The 21116-nt window shown below is 46.0% G+C and overlaps 2 protein-coding genes across 3 annotated transcripts in view; one reads left to right on the top strand and one right to left on the bottom strand.

The window, feature by feature from the left end:
* LOC119401555 (tryptophan--tRNA ligase, cytoplasmic) overlaps positions 1-38 on the top strand; it is a 434281-nt gene extending 434243 nt beyond the window's left edge. Inside the window, exon 9 of the transcript XR_007417350.1 lies at positions 24-38. The gene's annotated coding sequence lies outside the window, so the exon portion shown is untranslated. The remainder of the gene's footprint in view (positions 1-23) is intronic.
* A 5193-nt stretch (positions 39-5231) lies between these two features.
* LOC119401549 (uncharacterized) lies at positions 5232-21082 on the bottom strand. Of its 2 annotated transcripts, none has more exons than XM_037668443.2 (6): positions 20906-21082; positions 18527-18652; positions 14350-14481; positions 12108-12206; positions 10856-10951; positions 5232-5479 (listed from the first exon to the last, which is right to left on the bottom strand). In XM_037668443.2, exons 1-6 carry the CDS (start codon positions 20993-20995, stop codon positions 5285-5287), a joined length of 738 nt encoding a protein of 245 aa, XP_037524371.2. In that variant the 5' UTR covers positions 20996-21082; the 3' UTR covers positions 5232-5284. The 2 variants fall into 2 exon arrangements, with proteins under 2 accessions (XP_037524371.2, XP_037524370.2); XM_037668442.2 differs by lacking the exon at positions 5232-5479 and adding an exon at positions 6726-7534.
* Positions 21083-21116: the final 34 nt, after the last annotated feature.

The raw sequence follows: 21116 nt of genomic DNA, 5'->3' as shown, positions 1-21116 counted from the left end.
AGATAAGGTGTTTCGTCACGTAGTTTTGTATTCGTGCGTGTGTTGTTTGTTTTAGCCTCTTATTCACTTTCAATTTAGAAGTCGTGCTGGGTCTCCTGGGCCTATTCGATTCACTCAATCAAAGTTCGTGGAAACAAAGCGAATTGAAAGGTGTATAACTGCTGACACTGTCATTGCTTCGCAGATTGCGCTTAATGGGCAACTTCCGCTGAGATTCAAGTCACGCAAAAAAAAAATATATATATATTTCCGGTGAAATCTTGCGCTGAAAACGCGAAATACTTCCTTGCAAGCTGACAACATAATCCTGCGTTCCAACATAGCCAACCTAAACAAGAAAGCTGGAGTTGCCGTGTTCCTGCCTTCTCGGAGACGTTGAAGTCACAGCCTCAGGTAAAGCGCTTGAGGGGTGCTCGTGAACGAGCATGCCATTTGGTTGTGACGTAAAAATGTGTTCTGCGATCCCAGAACAGATCCAAGACGGTGTTAGCTGTGAAAAAAGAAAGCAAAACGCACTGTTTAGTGTAGACACTGTGAATGTCATTGAAGTTAACCTGCCTGAAGTCATTCAAGCAGTGTAGCGCGCTACGAAGTGTGTTGGGCGGAGGCCCAACGCTAGCCTCCACCAACAACATTAGATGGCACTGGGTGAGCAGAACAGAGAGAGAGAGAGAGCGAAAGCCCTCGCCTTCTTTCGATCACCTGCCTTGTTCGGCGTAACATAATTGTCAGAGCGAATGACGTTACGCCGGCAGTATCTAAGAAGAGTGAAATAAAGATTTCATTTCATTTATGTGTCTTCTGAATATCAACTTGGCAACAAAGAAGTAGTTATACCGCTGCAAATGAGTTCTGCGGAATCCCGCAAGGTGGCGGAAAGGTTATGAAAAAGATAATTGACAACCGCCCGTTTGCAGCACGAAGCTACAAGGAAATTCATGCGGATTTTGCAGAAAGGAAAAGAGAAAATTCTTCGCCGTACCAAGACGAATTTTTTCAACTAGAAGCTTTCCTTTCTGAGGGATCTGTATGGATTTCTTCAGGGCTTAAAGTCAGGGGGCTCTGGGGTTGCGGGCGCCCCACCCCCCTTCCATTCCTTAAGGAGGGTCTGTATGTATGTGTGTATTTATGTATATAGGTCGCCGCCCTCCGGGCCCCCCCCCCCCTCCAATGAAGGGAGACTTTAAGCCCTGGATTTCCTTGCGGCTTCACGCTATAAACGGGAGGTTGTCAATTATTCCATCAGGTTGTCACAAAATGCGTGCACTGGACACGACGGTGGTCGAGTGAGCTCGGTGGTGGAATGAGCTGGACTAGAGTTACTGTATATGTTACCTTTAGGTAGCAGAGTTGCGCATAGGTCTAGCTAGCAACCACAGCTTTGCGGCGAAGATGCACTCCGTCTTTGCAGGCGACATGACTATCGGTTCACCGATCGGCATCTTGGGCGTGTCGAAGGCCGGTGATTAACTTTACTGTGAATGACTGATGTCAATCCAGCTCGCTGCAGCGGCGTCGTCAAGAAATACAAAAATTGGCCCGAGCGTCAGCTTCTCCGCAACGCGTGGTTGCTAGCGGCGTTTGGGAGACAGATGCGCAACTCTGCTACCTAAAGGTAGCGTATACAGTAACTCTAAGCTGGACCCCGTCACACCGCGCCCGGCGGTGGCAGAATAAACTACTGCTTTTCCGTGCACCAGAAGACCGTGACTGACGACAGGGCAGGGGACGAGGGAGAGGGGGAGCGCTGAAATTGTCGCGGGTTCGGACAGAGTTCGTTGGACCGGCAGCCTGACGTCGTAGTCGAACGCAACGTAGCAAGATTACTTAATCCAGTAACGTTGGTCAAACCCGCGGCTCGAGTTCGGGCAATCTTCGGCAGCGGCGTGTAACTCGAGTACCTGCTCGACCTCGACCAGCGGCGTAAGACCGAGAAGCCGCAGCCCGGAGCCCACCAGCTCGGACCTTCGACGAGGCACCCCCACCAGATAAAAGCGCCGTGTTTAACGGCTGTCCTCTCTCGTCGGGACTTTCTTAATAAAGTTACATCCATAGTTTGTTTATTCATCGCGTGTTGTTTTTGTTGTTCATATGTTGGCAGTCTGTTAGTATGTCTAATGTCGCGTGTATTTTTTGAGCGGGTTGGAGAGTTGAGAGTACTTTGGGGGTTTAATCACCACGTGGTGCGCCTTGTACTTCGCGTAAAGGCGGGGAGGCTTGTCGCACGTAGTCTGTGTATTCTTGCTTTTATATCGCGTATTAAATTCGACATTTGTTGGTATGTACGCTGTGTCGCGGCGCTTGCCCCTAGCCCGCGTTCGATCAGGCGTGGACCTATCGCCGGTCACAGTCCAACCACTTACGTGCACGCGCCGTAGGTCCGTTGTCTACCTATACCCTCCAAACGCAGAGTGAGGTTATCTTAGAAGATTACCCAGCAATTCCTGACACAATACCGCTATCTCTAATAGTATCTGGGGTTTTACGTGCCAAAACCACGGTATAATTACGAGGCACGCCGTAGTGGCGGGCTTCGGAAATTTCGACCATCTGATGCTCTTTAACGCGCCCTGACATCACACAGTACGCGGGCCACTACCATTTCGCCTCCACCGAAATGCGACCGCCGCGACCGGGATTGAACCCGCGACTTTTGGGTCAGCATATACCGCTAGCTCACATTCCTTCTGATTACAGAGGAGATGGGCTTACCAGGAGCATAGCCAGAATTTTTTTTCGTGGGGATTGAATCACCCTTTACGTATATTTGTGTGTGATATACACACATACAAAATTTAAAGATTCCGGGGGGGGAGGGGGAGTGTAACCTCCCCTTCCCCCCGCCAATGGGGCTTGGGCAGCGCGTTTAAAGGGAAACTACTTTGACCTGTTGCGAACGCCATAGACTACTTACCGAAGAAACCCATGTTGTAAAGGTGGACCACATGTTACTTTCCTCCGTCTGGTAATGAAGGCAAACACACACATTAGGATACAGCAATACATGCGCTTATGCAACACTTAAGCTAAACTTGTATCGTGTCATTTTAAAGAAACAGTGGGAAGACGTGACAATAAATAAAGGTTTCAAGAAACGGCGCCGCATCGTTATCGCTGTTGTAGCATACCTTGAAATGCAGTTGGTGGAGTGCACCTAACACGAGACCAAAGAAGGGCACCGAAATATTCACAGCTTTAACGTTCTGTACAATGCTAAAAGTGGTAACTCTCAACATGGTTGTTGAACTAGGCTGTGTGTGCGTTCCTCGTGTCGGTGTTTAGTCCAGCGTTAGATGCAAAGCGTCAATGACATTTAATGTCACGGGGAAAGGAAAAAGAAAGGTGGGAGCATTACGTCACGCTGCCAGCCTTCGCAAGCTAACCCGTCTTGAAGCCAGCAGTGTCCGCCCAAGACGTGACTTTTTGTTGTGAGATCACGCAATAAACGAGATTTGCCGAGACTTCCGTGTATGGTGCGCGGTAGTTTTTAATCGAAGCTCACTCACTCGGCGCCATAGAGTTTCCTACAATACTTACAAGAGGGAACTCTGGCGCTTGTGTCTATGGGAGCTGCAACGCATGACGCTTCAGCCAGCATGGGAATGATGGGTAGTACACAAATTTGTCTAAACTTCGTTCTTTCGGCTTCGTTTGGCTCCGCGTCGCCTGCATCCGCTTTGTCGCAAGACAAAGTTCAGCAAAAGTCAGCAGTTCCACTTCACCACTTTAACTCTTTTAGGCTCGCCAAATCAAACCTGATCACGAAGTTCACATCGGTCTATTCTTTTATCCGAAACGAACGCCAAAACGCAGCAATAAACAAAGCCACAAGTACGTTTGAAGCCGCAAGCACGAAGACTAGGCAGATTTATGTACTACCCATTATTCCCATGGTAGCTGAAAGGTCGCAGCGCCAGAGTCCCCTCTAGTTAATTTTAGGAAACTCTATGCTCGGTGCCGTTTGGCCGGCTCACGGAGGCGGTTTAAAAACAGAACGCCACCGGTAGTACTAAAACGTACCGCGCGCTCTGACGTTTTGATCACGTGTTGGGCAGACACAGTGGGCTTCAGTCGCACTACGCAATGCCAGTTCCTCTGTTTGTTCGTTCACGTTTTATACGGTGCACCAACAAGTCTAACGTGCAGCTGTAGTCTCGTAGTGCACTGTGGCTGTAGGTTGATGTCCATGGCGTGGCGCCTGCGGTGAAAAGTGTGAGGGTGTTTTTCTCCCAGATCAAGCGGATAGTGGCTTTGCTAGCAAGTGATATGGTAAAACGGACAAACGCTGTACCTGTGCGTCTTTGTGTGCGTTCCGTCAGTTTTGCGTCGTTTAATCTTTCTCATGAGATCAAACAGCGTCAGTTCTCGTCAACTCGATTAGCAGGACGCAAACAAAGCAGGAGAAAAAAAAACCTCCTTACAGGTGTGTTGCCACAAGGTTTATCACGCACTTTCAGGCGCAGTTTCCACAACAAACATCCCTTTCCTGCGATCCACTTGAAGCCGTCGAGAAGCATATACAGCAACAAGACATACAGGTAGTGAGAACACAAAGAGCATACGGTACAGTACGTTTTATTGCGTGCAATAAATGGTCGCTGTCACTCCGGCACTGTATTACTTTTCCTTCGCGTCTGTCAGTCGAAACACTAAGACAGAAAAACAGCAGAGTAGGTTGGGGATGAAACAGGGGTAGCTGATATCCTAGTAGATATTAGGAGAAAAAGAAACGGATCTGGGCACCTCACGTCATGCAAGGGACAGATGACCGATGGTCATTTAGAGCAACGGAATGGATACCAAGGAATAAAAAGCCCGCTTGAGGAGACAAAGAAGTTGGGTTAGGTTAGGTTAAGGTAGGTTAGGTTAGGTAAAATGGAATGGGCTCACGCAGGGCAGGATAGTTTGGAGACCTTCGTTCTCCTACATTGGAGGTAAGATAGTGTGATGATGATAATGATGACTAAATTATGGTTCCAGTCCTGGAAAATCCGGAAAATCATACCAGGACAAAAATCAGAACAGTGAATTCTCAAAATTAAAAAAAGAAAAATGGCTCGAATATGTGAAGAAACCATCCTGCCTTTTAGGACTATCGTACGGCAGCAAGTCACAGAGGCCTGACCATGACCGCATCAACTACATCAACTAGGACGAAATGTGTTCGGAAGAAGTGGGATCTTCATCGAAACCAGCGGTAATGAAGAATCTTCACGAAGATCAGAGCTTCTGATTGGAACTAACGTGGTATCGTAAATCATTAACTTGGTGTCGCAGAAAGAACTCACAAACAAAAGAACCGCTTAGCCATCCGTCGAATGCCCTTAAATTTCTTTGACCAAAAGGGAAAACAGCTCTTCGGTGTTTTCTCGGGGATATTGGAGGAGTCTCTTCTAGCTTCTGCATGTTGAATACTGCTGTCCTTTTGTTCGGCACTCTCAGTCAAGTGGTGTGTTTCTTCCCTGATACCGTGGCGTACCTGGAGAAGATACGAAAACATAACTGTGAACGAAAGAAGGGAATTTAAGGGCTCAGTTTTTTTGTTTCACACAGACTTTACGAAAACCAATAGACAATGAAGCCAAGGAAGCTGTACGGGACGTTATTGGTACTCCTTTTAACTGTATTGTACTAATTATGATATAAATATGAAGAAAGTAAGGTGGCGTCTCTAATAATCATATCGTGGTTGTGGGACGTTAAACCCCAGATATTATTATTAAGAAAGTAAGGTGGACGAGAAGACAACTTGCAGCCGGCAGGAAGAAAATCTGCAACCTTCGGACAACGCGCCCGAAGCTCTATCACTTCAGCTACGGCTGTGGTTCTCCTCCTGTCCACATTATCCGGTATTTCCGTGCATACAAACCTGCGAGTGTTAGCCAGCGCCGCTCGCAGCCATGGTGGTGAGTGTCGAACACTTTTTTTGCCAGCTGGCTTCACGTCGCACGATCTTTTAACGAGCTAGCAGCTCACCAATAAGCCCTCGCATACTACCTGAAGGCATCACGTCTGCCGGAACGAGGCCCTTGCTATGAATAGACGATAGAAGGGAATCGAAGGGGGGGGGGGGGTGTATTGTAGTAACTGCGATATGGATGTGAAGGAAGTAGAGTGGTCAAAAAGACAACTTGCCGCCGGTAGGGACCGAACCTGCAACCTTCGGATAACGCGCCCAATGCTGTGTATTATGACAGAACGCGTCTCTGGTTCATACAGACAGTGCGACATAACCGAACATTGAAGCTATCAGTATACCAGAGAAATTAGAGGACAACAGCATAAACCGAACTCTTGTCGTATGAAACCTATCAAACTGCATCTCCTTATATATCATATCAATAAAAAAAAATGAGACACAAACGTACGAAAAACACTGACGAGAGATTTCTGAAGGAGCGGACAGAGCAGGGAAATACATCGACAGACCACAGGAACAAGCAAATGAGCACTGCAAATCGCCCTGCCATAGCGCTCGGCGAAAAAAAATCTTGTTTTCAAGTGCCATTTCTACGTATGAATTGCCTAATGAAACCATTTTTACTGCATTGATTCTAGATAGTCTTCAGTGGCCCAACGGACGCGCCACCTACGTTACCTTCTGCGTTGGCCATTCTCGAACAGTAAATCATAAGGATGGTATCGAACGAATGCATAGAAATCCTGAACACATATCAGCCCTGTTTGACCTTTGTGCGTTGCAACTACTGCGTTGGTTGATGCCTTAGATAAGAAAGCTGATTGAGCACTTCTCGTAAAATAACTGTAATATGATCAAGCGGACAAGTCTTGGGGTGATATACGATGGATTTATTAAGCGTGCGCTAAAAAGCGAGCGCCCATTTATAATAAACAGTGAGCAAGACAGTACAGTATGACAACGAGTTTTGCAGCAAGCAAAGATCGAAACATGTAAATATAGCTGGAGGGCAGCAGCAGTAATGACAAAATGAATACCACGAGGAGGTAATACTGTCACGTTTCCATACTTAGGAGCTCCCTGAGTTGTGTTTCATTAGTTACTAATCCCTTGCCGCCGCTGCAATACATGATTATGTTTCGTCGTACTGAAGTCAACCAAGCACATAGCACGGCCTCAGCGCTCGAAATACAATGAAAGAGGTCTTGTGTCATGTGGTTCAATGATTAAAACCCCGCTTCACTGCGTCAGCCTAGACGTGCACGTTACTGACCGCCTGGAATGACACGAAGACTGACTAAACTCGATAATACAGTAGTCGCTGTAGGCGGCCACGCTTTCTGGTGTGTCGTAGTAATCGATTACGTCAGCGTAGTACGGTATCGTTTCGAGGCACCGTTGACTGCTCCATCGGATCATCTGTTGGCATTCGTTCTTTGAATTCACTGATGATTGCGGCGTTTCTCGCAGTGATTCGGCTCTGCTGGAGCGCGTTCTCAGCTTCGCGAAGGCCCAGTCTCCTTGATGCACGCGATGTGGCCATTTCCCATCGGCAGGATGGACACTGTGTGAGGTCGTGTTTGACTCTGCGGAGTCGCTCTGATGACGACCACCCTGCAATAATTAGTCCTAGATCGGGTAATCTCGAATCGGTATAAAGGGAGCACAATGTACCGGCATCTCATTTGACTCTTTCCATAAAAGGTAATCGAACCTTTCGTTCTAACAGACATTTCGTTCCGTGCATATTAGCAAAGGTAACGACGATTCTTCAGTCCACCGCGAAATGACGATCCTGCCACTCATCATCCGCAGCAATAATCATCAGCTGTAATGATCAGCAGCAGCGTGCTTTGTAATGACTGCTGCGGGACGCATTTTTCTCAAATCAATCTACCATTGCCTATGCTGTGTTAGTTGGCCGCGAATGGTATGCCTGTAAATTTCCTAATTATATCCCACCAGCTACAGATCTCTGTGGTTGACAACTGCCTTATCCTTCCGCCACCAAAGTGCCATATTATACGCCATCTGGTGTGTGCACTACACGTCATACGACAGGCTTCACTGCATTTCTTCTCCTTATACCTCTTAAATTGACTGTAGACTAATCCCATAGGGCCGCTAGTAGACACTGCTGTCGTTCTGTCTCCTAAAGAGGCCATGATACTAAACTTTTCAGCTTGAATTTTGCACCGAGTGCGATACCGTACGCTTCCGTCAGCAAGAATGAAAATTTTGAGCGCATTCGCTGCGGCACAAGAATTGAATTCGAACTTTTGAATGTCGCAGATCGAGGATTCCACGTGTCTCTGAGCTATTCAGAAGTAGTATGGCCAAACACCAAGCGGTGACAAAATGAAACGCGGCTTCTACCACGGTTCCCTAGGCACAGCGAAAGCCAATCTTTGAGGCATCATTTTTGCCTACCGGAAGTACCGGAAGCGATTACAGGAAACAGGTCCTGGCCGCCTTCCTTCGCTTCGTTTTCGAATGTACGCCCCGGCGGGTTTCTGGTGGTTTTCACCGCACAAGTGTGAGAATGGCGGTGTGTATCCAATGGCGACGCTTTTACTAGGCCGCTGTATTGCAGAGCGCGCGGGGCAGAACCTAAGGTGTAGGCCCTGATTTATTTGGGGTAGACGGTACAGCGGTAGCCCATCATTTTCTGACGTTTCTTTGTTTTGTAGCCGCACACGAATGAGAAGGCAGGCTAATACACATTTAAACAGTTCCGACAGCCCATTTCTCCATATATGGACACGCAAACTGCACAAACAAAACACAGTCTACAAACAGTATGAACAAACTCACACAAAACAAAACAAAAACGGGAAAAGCGGTCAGCATGCGCATTAGTGGAAGTCGGCGCGAAACTTCAATAAATCCCTGCCATGCGAGCAACACATCGATGTCTTTTTTGTTTCAAGTGGCTCTTTAACGTAACGCAAAATAGACACCAGGTTCGTATTGAATGTACTTATCGAGTCAATTTAATTTAATATCTTCGTGCAAGAAAATCACGTAAGGCTTATATGTTCACTGGTGGTGAATTCAGGGCTGTGCTTGCCCGGGGATTTGTGTTCTTGCAAGTTGGAAAATATCTCTGTGCGCACTGCTTATAAAACGTGATTCTCCGGAGCATTATGTCGTCACTTGTCCCCATAATGAATAGCAAGAACATACTTTCTTTAGATGTGTCAAATCTTCAGCTAAACGCGCCTTCTATGTGTACAGAACTGTGCTCCGAACTTAGGTCCGCAGATAAGGTCTTGAAATTTAGGCAACATTAAAGTGCTCCCAAACAACTTCTCAAAACAGAAAGCCCAGCGCGTTATCCTCTCCTGGCGTTCCCCCGTCTTTGCGGCACAATTCGTGACGCAATAGTGTCTTCACGTTACGTCATGGGAAAATAAGCTCTCGATTGGTCCATACACCAGGCATATTAGTTGTGAATTGCCTCCCATCCTGATTTTCCATGCGGTATCACACCCCTTCTGCTTTGTCGCGTATGACTATCGTTCTCAATCAGGTGATTTCACCTCGTTTTGTGCATTTTCGCCCGCACAAGCGAAAATAACAGCGTGTAGCCGAAAAGCTCGAAATACTAATAGGCTGACATTGTCCACGTGTCTTATTAAGAAATACGTGATGATGAGGAGATAGGATCTGTAGGAAGGGTAGTGAAGGCGATAAAAAAACCAATCTCTCGTCTTTGAACACAGAGTGGTTTAAGGGGCCTTCAAGTAAGATATCGTCTTTCTTTTTGCCTCTCCGAGTGCGACACATTTTTCAAACCGTCTTTCGACTTCGTAATACCTTCTGTTTAGCTTCATACAATACCTGCGTTATGTCAAAATCAGTGTTTTCTTCTGCAGGACATGGCGTGTGTAACATTCGACGCTGTGTTACACTAACTCATGTGGTCCCCAGTTTAACAGTTTCACTCTCAAGTTTTAAGGGGAAATCTGGCGCTGTATTCACTGAAGGCAACAAATAAATGCGTGAACTGAGCATGGCTTCGCGCTGCATGCCACAATTTGACTTATTAATGCTTATGGGATTCCCACCACAAGTTGATTTATTGCTTCTTTCGCTTAGCCGGTGATTTTTGTTGAGCGCCGAATGTCCTATAGATCAACGGAGTGAATCCCGTTGCCAAACGTTTGAGTAGTTGTGATTGATTGTACAGAGGCCCTACTACGTCATCGCGCATGTGTTCCAGCATGTCCCACTGGTGGCGTAAATCGTGTCCTAGATTTACTTTATTTACAGATCGGTAAAGCGCCGTTTCGTTTAATTTTGACGCTTTAGACGTTTCCAAGCATCGACCTTTCACTCTGACACAAATTGGTATTTGCCTTTCGTGTTACTTTCTGCAAGAGAAAACGCACACATCTTTTTTTTGTTTGTTTGAAATGACCGTGTCGTTTCCTGGGATTAAGAAAAATGTATATTGTATCTTATACCGGTGTCACACGAACACATTCGGTCGCGATCAGGGCCGATCCGGATCGGACGTCTTGATCGTGATCATTATATTGGTCGCTGCTACACGGTACAACCTAATCCAGATCGAGTTTGGCGCAGACGTCAGTCAAACCGCTATCACGGAGCGAGATCGCGTTGCGCAGATGGCGATGGTATTGATCCCGATCGGGCCTGATCACCACTAAACGTGACATAGTAGCAGCTCTCGATCCGGATCGAGGGCCTAATCCGGATCGGCCCTGATCGCGATCACAAGTGCCCGTGTGACACCGGTACTAATTATGACCTACAAACGAAATGGCCACTCAGTACACATTGTTTTCGACAATGACTATTGAGAGAGAGAGAGAGAGAAAGAGCAGAGGAAGGCAGGGAGGTTAACCAGAAGTTTGTATCCGGTATGCTACCCTGCACTGAATGACTATTGAATATTACGCTACTCACTGGTGCTTGTTCGAGCCGGGATGGCTCAGTTTCCGCAACGCCACTTGCGGGCGGCTGGGAATAGGCGCCTCGTTGAAGAAGACCAACGTACTGATCCTGAAAAATCACAAAATTTTAAGATGAGAACGAGGTCCTGTAAACGCGTATTAAGCAGCATATACGCCAGCCTTTTATGGTTCATTGAACTCGGCGTTTTTCGTAAGTAAAGCTATTTAAAGTTTGTCCATCGTTTATTACCATAATTCACTAATACGATGCCATGATTTCCATCATAATGGCGGTTATGGACGTGGTCATGATGGAGAAAAGGTGGTGTTACTGTGTGCCTTAATGAATGCACAATCAACCCGTCTTAAGCCACTCCTCGAAACCCATCTGAAAAAATGGGAAATTATATGCCTCGGAGAACAGTTGCCTGGTCTGAACGAGGATCGAAAGAGCAGTATATAGTTCGCAGCAACAGAGGCACATGGTAATCGTCTTCTCTGGGCTACATGAGACCCCACCGCGTGCGTCTGTTAATGTGATTAACCTCCGGTTCAGTTTAGCCACATGGACGCAGAGGCAAAGGTTTATCACTTGCTCAAGAGGTAGAAAACATCACCCTACGAGTCTCCATTATTTACACCCCAATATCCACAACTATGATGTGAGGCATCCCATTATTATGGTAGAATATGTTAATGACTGATGGACAAATTTTCAATGGGAAAATTGTATTAGCCGCCAACTAATCACAGTAATTATTGACTCGTAGCAGCACTGTAGAAGCGAACAGCGCGGATTCATTCAGTCTTCCAAAAACGCGCCAAGCGATTCAAAGCGCGCGTTTGTACGAAAAGAATTACCGGGGAAACCCGGTCTATGGGAGGTGCGAACGCTCGGTTTCAGCGCGGGTTTCTGTCTGGAGTTTGGATATCCGTGTCGTGTGTGTGACTACCTGCGGTGTAACTCGAACGTCTCTGCACTGGGAAGCAACTTAGAAAGAACCTAGCATCACCTAGCTAAATCCTAGCAACAACCTACAAGCAACCAGATTAGACTTAAGAATTGTCTAGCCTCGCTGTTTCAAGTTTTGCACGACTTAATGTAAGCTTCGCCATTTTTTGTCGTCGGAAGTTCGACATCGTAGAGGCTACGTTGACATTGTCTTTAAAGCATAGTTTCACAACCCCCCCCCTTTTTTTTAATTTAGTCTAGCAGTTTTTCTGCCTGTGATGCACATAATTTAGTCACCTTAGTGTCAACTTACGAGCTCCTTGAAGTGCTGTGGAGGAAGTGCATGTGGGATGCTTACATGCTCAAAATCACTGGACAGGTCGTAGTGTTCCGATGCCGGGGTAGCCACCTCCTGCGCAGTCCCAATACATCTCTAGAACAGAACTTCTATGTTCATGCTTCATACAAACATCCTAGGTCCAAGTGTGAGTGCTCGAACTATATTCACGCTGATCTGCCATTGAACAACCATCACGACGATCACGAATTGACACGTGTGCATGTGAACTTATTCTACTTGCCTGAACGCAAGCTTGAAAATTTGTGGCTCACGTGCTGTTGGATTGTACTGCGGCACAAGTTTTGGGGACTAGTTGGTGCATTGTTTCAAAAAGGATGGATTGCGAAAAAAACGCAAAGCACGTCAGGAAAAACAGAGAGCTGAGCCTGCAGCTTGTAAGTATTCATTCTGAAAGACTGGGTGTGCAAACACGGACATAAGAGAGAAGTAACTTGTGGTGTCTTGACTTGTGTCTTGATGTATGTTTTTATTGCGTGCACCTGTTGCGTTCCTTTTTGTGACTATGTGCATGAATAATGTATGCTGTCTGCGTGTTTATACTTATGTACGCCAGTTTTTTGTATACCGTCACTGCATGCTGAACTGTAATCGGCTGAGAAGCCTAGTCAAGCTCACAAGAGCTTTTTCTTCCCATGCCCTCTATTCCTGAAGTGGAAAATAAAACGATTGATTGATTGATTGATTGATTGATTGATTGATTGATTGATTGATTGATTGATTGATTGATTGATTGATTGATTGATTGATTGATTGATTGATTTATGTCTTGTGGTTTTCGGTGTTTGTTGTGTCCTGACGTCTCTCTTGTGTCCGTATTTGCCCGCCCAGTCTTTTAGAATGAATAGACAGGATTGTGCTGTGTTTGAACATCTTGTGTTCTACTGTAGGAGATATCTTGCTCCCTTTTTATTCTTTTATTTTTTCAGTATTGTAGACTTAATTTAATAAGCGAGAAGAGTAGTTGCTGCCGACATAAATGAACCAACCACCCCTTTTCAACATTTCAGTTGAAAAAGTAAACAATTTAAAGAGACAGTGAAATGTTTTTGATAAGAAACTTTGTAAGCGTAAGTTACGGTCACCGGGTTAGTGAGAATGTCGTTTTGAAGCAAGCATAAGCTGGCTAATGGCGACGACATTAATAGTTCGTATTTACTTCCTTCCCATACCATTAGTGGGGCCAGAAAATTGAGTCTCTAACCTTAATGTTTCTAACGCTACCTAAAACTGAAAACTCAAGCATTCCAAGGACGCTGCATTATTTGCATTGCGTTTCCTGCGCTTAAACTGCAATTTCGACGTCTAAAACTGGACGTACTAGAAATGATACACTAAATTTTGTGGAGTTGAGCCCCAACTAATATGAAAAAGAAACCTTCGAAGCGCAGCCTATGCTCCTAAAGGGACACTGATGTGAAACAACGAATTGGTTCCGCTTGATAAATTGTACTCCGGGAGCTCTAATGTCGGTAATTTGACCATCTTAGGTCTATTTAAACAGGGGAAAGTCAAGGTCAAAGTTTCTTTACAATGTTGGCGCTGAAATCGCCGAGCGTGACGTCACGCATTTCAAAGTATATTTTTCGTATTTCGACTACATTAGCTAAATGAAATTTCTTGAAACTTGGTATGTTGAGCCTATGGCCCCCTCAGAGGACAATGTACTTAATTTTTACTGATTAGTACAACGTAGGACCTAGCAGACGATGCCATCAAAATCTATGACGTTATGACGTTTGGTGCGGGAATTTCAAAATGGCGTCGCCACCCGCATCATCTTTTTTTCGCGTTTTCTAGCTTGCCAAGCGTCTTCTCCCGGCAAGCGTGATGATCTTGTAATTGTCAAAGAGTAATTCACTATAGTCGGATGCAACTTAAGAAGTCCATAGAGGCCCCACCCAGATGTCCAAAGCACGGCAGCCGACCGCCTCCGACTAAAGAAATAGTGCCGCTCGTGCACTAGGCTACGTTCTAAGAAGGCGGAGTCACCGGCCGTCCGGCTCGTGACGTCAGTCTAGAGCGCGCGACCATTCGTGCAAGCGTGTGTGCATCCGCCTTTTAGTAGGAAATACCGCAGACTTCTAAATTTGTATCCGACTATAATATGAGAAAAATCGTATTCTTTTTCTTTAGGGTCCATTTAAGAAAGTGGCTGCCATAACTTTGTTTAACAGTGTGAAAACACTGGGCTCACATCAAGTTCTTCGTGCTGTTGCCTTGGTGGACAGTGCACCATTGACGAGGCAGACCAAGCAATGTCTCGTTGCTGGGAGTGTACTGCTTGAATTGCTGATCTCGAAGCAGGACCATAACTTGTGTGCGGCGCCTGAAGCAAAGAAAGTGATGTCATGGCCAGCATGTGGGGACATCTGCATGGCGGGGCCGTACGTGGCACGCCGAAGTGGCCGAATAGGAAATACTCGTAAATAAGCCATATCTGACGAACAAAACTAGTTGAAATTGAAATCACGTTACATTCTAGTAGGCACCCACTGGAATGTTCCGGTAAAGTTCAACTGTCAAAGTACAAGGCGTTCAGGTTCCCAGCACATTGGAATATAAGACATCATCTATAGCTTCACGGGCTGCATCGACAAAAAAATCAAAGGGTTAATTATGCATTCGCCTAAGGCGACTCGAAGGCGAAAGCCAGTTTCATTTTTTTCTCACTCGATGTGTTGATTCTCCACCACTCACATACGAAAGCTGCCTGCTCCTAATGCGGTTTTCCACTGCCTCCATGATCGGAGGCATTTCAAGCTCTTTCACTGTCGCGAAAATATTGGGACCATGGGGCTGCCCATCCCAGTTCCGAAAGGCAACGAAAGCGCTCTTACGTTTTCTCAAGGATACCGGACTGATTCGCCGTTTGTGATGTCAAACGCGGAACTGTTACGTCGGCTGAAACTTTTCTCTCCCCCTCTCTAACTTTCCTTCCTGCTCCCCCCTTGCCGAGTGCAGGGTAGCCTACCGGGCTCAGTCCTGGTTAACCTTCCCGCCTTTCTTTTATTCTTATTCTCTCTCTTTCTCTCTGCACCACGCCTGGTTTTGCGCTGCGTCCGTGATCGGCCCACCTTCGACCATGCGAAGATCGCATGTAATTACTTTATCACGTGACGTCTCGTTATATGATGTCACGATGACGTCACGACGACGTCACAAGTTTTAGTGATATGTGATATCATGATGACGTCATGTGATGACGTCATTACGTGATGAAGTTTTGCATTCCTTGTGTTGACGTTGCGCCGCAGGACGCCGACGGCTAATTTCCGCGTTTGATAAGGCATCTAAGGCTTTCGCCTGAATAAAACGTCGTGCAAACCAAATTTTTCCCAGTAACCGCAGCTTATCTTGAACATTTGAATGTATTTCTCCTGTATGGCAGTGTCTGTCAGTTGCGATGACTAGTTTTGCTCGTTAAGCACATCTAACCGTCATTTCACTTTCAGTGACAGCAGGTCACCGTGGCCACCACCGAGAGATGGCGCACTTACGCATGTAGCCCAAATTCTTGGGATTAAATTCATAGTGAAGTGATACTGAACAGTGGTTTAAGCTTCTAGTGGCTATCAGAAAGACCACTGTTATCAGTACCCATAAATATTATTTGCTGATGCGTTTGAGTCTCTTGGCCTCTTAACGTTACCATCCTGCATCTCTAACAATTAAATGATACTGCAGTGCAGACTCATAAATAAATACCTCTAAATGGATGTATTAGGCAATTCATTACCTCGCCGATTCGACGTCACTACACACAAAATTGAAACAACATGCGCTTTAATATCCAAAATGGCGGCACCCGTGAAACGAAAATAGAATTCTGTACAAGCAAGTTTGCTGAATTGAGGTGAAACCACCACTGCTTTCAAGGCTGGACAGCGTATTAAGGCGAAAGCCTTCAATGCTTCATCAAACGAAAAATTTGACCGCTGTCGGTGGCGTCAGCGGCGTCCACCCGGGTGGGGCTAAAAATCACGTGGTAACGTCATCATATGACGTCAACAAGACGTCACAGATCCCCCAAACCTGTGACGGCATCAAGACGCCACTGTGAGATTCCATAACGTGACGTCCGGTGAGGACGCCATCAGATGACATCGTCGCTTGGTTAAGGGTTAGCCGATCACGTAGGCAGGGCAAAACCAGATGAGGTGAAGAAAGCTTCCAATGCCTCCAATCCCGGAGGCAGTGCAAAAGCACGTTAGGTGCACGTAGCTCTCGGACGGGAGCGGGGGAGGATCGGTTCACCGACAGAGAAGACAAAGAAGATCGCTTTCGCCTTGAAGTCGTCTTAGGCGAATTCATAAGGGAACCTGTGTGATTTCGGTTCATTACTAAAATTATTACTAAACAGATTTCAGGTGAGTAGTGTGTGTGGTTCGACGTACCTTACATACACCGGCACTATTAAATGTAGTGCCCCCAGTGTAGGGTAGCCAACCGGAAGTGTTTCTGGTTAACCTCCCTGCCTTCTTCTTTTCTGTTTTCCTTCTTAAATGTAGTGCACTGTACAAACATTGAACTGGAGCTAGTCCTATAAGCAGCTTCTAATAAGGGCACATCATTAAGGGGATTGGTCCAATAAAGCTTGTAACTGGGCGAGTTGGTTCATTACAGTTGGTTCAAGGAAGTTGGTTCAAGGGCATTGGTCCGCGGAGATGGCTTAAAACAGGGGTCTCAAACACGCGCCCCGCGGACCTTTCGCTAGTGACCCGCGGCTTCGCACTGAATAAAGTTTCGTGAGTTTGCTAAAGAGTACTCGCGCTATTTTCTCGCTCATTGCAATCAATAGCGCTTTGTTCGTGTAAGCTAGAGAGACGGGACTGGTCTCCAGCATATTTTTTTCGATGAGGCACCTCCAGCGGTCACGATGATTTGAAACATCACCGTGGAACAAAAACTATATTTCATAGTCGGCATCCAGATTTTATTAATTGTGAAAAGAAGTATCGATATTTTTTTTTCGAAACCTGACGTCAAAGCCCCTTCAGAAAAGACCAATACATGGTATGTGCGAAAGGCGTTCTTTTAAATGGGAACGTTAGGTGATATTTTGTTCCAATTCCCCCAGTCCCCGCTCTCTACCATCTTCACTGCCCCGGCCCTTGTGGGACTAAATTTCGCGATTATGGCCCGCGACCCTAGTAGTGCCTAATGTTGACACAACGTTGCCGCAACATTGAGAAAGGTGCTTTAACGTTGTGGCAACATTGCGTGCTACTAGGGTAGCTCCGGTGAGCTTGAGACCCCTGGCCTAAATAACTAAAATTCAATTCTGGAAATCCTGGACCGTTACCGCGATATGATTGAGTGAAGCCGTAGTGGAGAATTCCAGGTCATTTGTGTATCTCTTGGGTGCTTGGACGTGCAGCTAAATCTAAGTAGACCGTTTTAGGAGCTTGCTGCTTTTGCTGGGCTGTTGTCTCTTGTCCCTCCTGCCGTGTACGCTAGTTCTCAGTGCTCCCGCTAGAGGCGCAGCTGCGCCCTCCGTTGATTCAAGGGCGCGTGCTCCGTCGAGAGTGGAGCACGCGCCCTTGAATCATGCACTTGAAAAAAAAAGGAAACGAAAACACCTAAAAAAACCAAGGCAGCAGCGCGGAGGGCTTGCAATGCAGCAGCAGCGCTGGCTTGTGACCTTGCGGTGAGAGCTCGCGAGGCCGAAGAGAGACACCAGCGCCCACAGCAAGCACAAGCCACTACCAGCACCGAGGCGGCGGCAGCAGCGAGGGCTGGCGATTCCGAAGCTAAACGGGCTCGTCGACAAGTGGACTCCGAGGCGGCACGGGCCCGCGAGGCCGCAGCGAAGCGGGCGCAAACAGAAGCGGACCCCGAGCTGAGAGCCCGCGAAGCAGAAGCCATTATACTAAAAGGAAAACATTCACCCCCGAGCTTATCTGATCCGTAAATAAGCTCTTGAACAAAATGTATATACTGCATCAATATGTAAATTTGTGTATATAGTGCATCGATATGTAAATATTAAACATTGTGTATATAATGCGTATGTGCAATCACACCATAACAACTCTCATGTCACTTCTTTATATGATGATGATTAAGCAGATGTACAGAGGATTTACCGCATTTAACCTCTGGAGCAAGCTCCTTCATCATCATTCACTTCGTGGATATGCTGTGATTTTTTTTTAATTTCTTCCCCATCAAAATAAGGGCAACCTGTCCGGTTATCGAACCCGTGCCCTCGAGCTCAGCCAGACACCAACTTACCCACTAGGCTTCCACTTTGGGCCACATATTGTTTGTTTAGGCGACAAGCTGATATATTAGCAACCTTTTCAATGCGGCAATGTGCCTGTAAGCACCTAGTACCCGTGCTTAGACCAAGGTACGAAAAGTGCACTTACATATTGGTCGCGATGTCGTTGGTCTTGTCCAAAGTGGTTCACTTCGAAACGAAGCCCACCAGACTCTGGGCACTGAAAGACTGCGTGAACTGGCGCACTGGGCAAAATACCTTGATTGGAGAGCGCCTGAAGGACAGATGTTGAATTCGCAGTATTAGGAAATGCTAAACTGCGACCAAGCTCCATTATCTTGGAGTGTGCTCACTGTAACGAAGGGCTTATACATTTGTGACTCGCATCATGATCGACTGTCTACAAATGCGTGAAATTTACATAATATGACGCCAAAGCTCTGGAAACGAGATACAAAGCAATGGGAAGTGTTAGAATAAATTTGTGTATTTTACAGCAGTTTATTGTAATTAAAATTCAGTGGTTATCTAATCATTTTAAAGTGAATCATGCTATATTTCTTGATAAACCGAATTCGACGACCCACTTAAACTGCATACATTAGTTATCTGCCAACGGGTAAATAAATACTTTGAAATTCCTTTTATAACACCGCTTGTCCAACGTCTCGCGAAACACGTTACTGCCTACACCAAAGCGATTTTGTGTATAAAAATTTTTCAACCAGAAGTGACACAAAGTAACATTATGCAACAGGAATGTTTAATTTACTGTTAGCTCAGTCTTTGTGAACTCTTTCTTGCCGCTAGAGCACAGAAACAGCAAACGTAAGTCGCGTCTCCAATGAGGATGCCATGTAGCAAAGGGTTTCTATCACGCCAGTAAATTACCCTTTCATAATGCTAAAAGGGCCACTCGTACCCCGAGAGGAAGCTTAGTGCAGCTGGCGACCCCTCCTTGAGTTTCAGGCCCCAAGTTTCCGTGAAATCACAGACCTTTGTAGTGCCAGTAATGACGTGCATAATTCTTCATCGGTATAAATGAATTACATTGCGCTTAGAGGAGGCCGATACTTAACATAATTTGAGGAAGTTTTAATGAGTCAATGGGGCCAAAATAGAACAACAAAATAATGGCATGTGTAAAGTCACCCTGGCATTCAGACACTGGGCTTTCGGCGGAAAGTTAGAAAAAAAATGAGGCTCTGTCTTTTGTTTTCTCGTTTAACAATAAACCTATCGCAAAATTATTAGAAATTACGTTCTCAAAGTAAAAATTACCACTCTGAACTGATTTAGAATATCCCTTTGTGGTCCAGTTAAGCGTTGTTGTTTAGAAGCAAGTTACGTGCGCTATTATGGCAGTGTAGGAACAGTCACACCGACAGCAGGAAATAATAGTGTATGGTTAGGGATATTCTGGATACATGCATTAAAAAATAAACAGAAAATGCTTTAGGACGGTTTCTGGCAAGAAGACGCGGTAGAATAGAGGTGCATTTCTTGCGTTAAGTCTGAATTAGTTCTCGTTAAGAAGAAACGATTGTTTTGAATTTAGCAGGTGCTCCATGAATAGTCAATACATAGCATATTGCCAATGTGATAAACAGGGACCTGTCAAATGGACCACTACGTTCTCCTACTCTCGAATTTTTAATAGGCGGAACAGGCCAATCACCGCGTTCGCGCTGGGGGACCTAATGAAATCGGTGCCCTGATTGGACAAAAAGTTGCAGTAGGTTTGCCCTGAAATAATACGATATTATCGAGATTAAATATTATTGTACTGAGGACCCTACAATAAGCGGCACTTGCCAAGTGCCTGATATCAGAGAAAATACTACTCCACCGAAAAAGAGAGATTAGTGCTGTGTCAGTGAACCAAGAAACACGAAATAAGGAAGTACCATAGCCATTTTAGTATGGGACCTCACTAACAGACGCTGTCGCACGTGGGTGCAAATAAGGGCTAAGAATGAAAGGTCAGGTGGTCCTTCATGTATTTGCCTAAGACGAAATTCATCTTTTTCTTCTCCGTCCATTGTATTGAACCTCCCCCCCCCTCTCCTCAAAACTCTCTGCTCCTCACGTGGTTTTGCAGCACCTCCAGGATCGGCCCACCTTTGACCAAGCGACTATCTTATGCGATGACGTCGTCATGGGACGTTACGCTATGCGACGTCATAGGGACGTCATGACACCGCAAAGTTTGGCGCCTGCGACGTCACGATGACTTCATAGGGTAACGGCATCGTATGATGATTTATTTTTGCATCACTCGTGGTGACGCCGCCCACGCCGACGCTCACTTTTCGCGTTCGATTAGGCATCCAAGGCTTTCGCCTTAATAAGGAGCTCCTATTATCACATCCAGAGAAATTTTTTCACGGTCAAAGTTACAGAGGAATATCAGGTGGAACTTGATTTAGGGACCGCTGCCGGTATGAGGGGAATGCATTTACCGTGGGGAATATGCGCACCAAGCTACTGCACAAAGCATTTGCTAAACAGAAAACACAGCTCTTACATGATCATCTGGATGTCCTCCAGACCCTATAGGTGCGATAGGCAGCTGAGGTGGACAGTGCGCTCGTGGAAGTTGAGGATATAGCTGCATAGCTGGAACAGTCGAAGGGTACGCTTGGCGTTGAGGTTGCGGATAATGCTGTATTGGCGCTGTGATCCCAAGGTCTTCCCAAGATCCCAAGGCCAATGCCTAAAGAGAAAAGCACGGTTGA

Source organism: Rhipicephalus sanguineus, chromosome 8 (genome assembly GCF_013339695.2).
Source record: "Rhipicephalus sanguineus isolate Rsan-2018 chromosome 8, BIME_Rsan_1.4, whole genome shotgun sequence".
NCBI classification, from domain to species: Eukaryota; Metazoa; Arthropoda; class Arachnida; order Ixodida; family Ixodidae; genus Rhipicephalus; species Rhipicephalus sanguineus.
The sequence above is the reverse complement of the archived record's forward strand: the minus strand, read 5'-3'. Positions and strand labels throughout refer to the sequence as shown.

Bases quoted from the DNA above. Each gene is read 5' to 3' on its own strand.
- LOC119401549 (XM_037668442.2), bottom strand. From the start codon at position 20,995: ATGCAGCTATATCCTCAACTTCCACGAGCGCACTGTCCACCTCAGCTG. The intron at 10,952-12,107 runs GTAAGTTGACAC...GTGATTTTTCAG, and splicing joins CACAGCACTTCAAGGAGCTC to GATCAGTACGTTGGTCTTCT. The intron at 7,535-10,855 runs GTGAGTAGCGTA...TAATTATTGCAG, and splicing joins CCCGGCTCGAACAAGCACCA to GGTGGTCGTCATCAGAGCGA.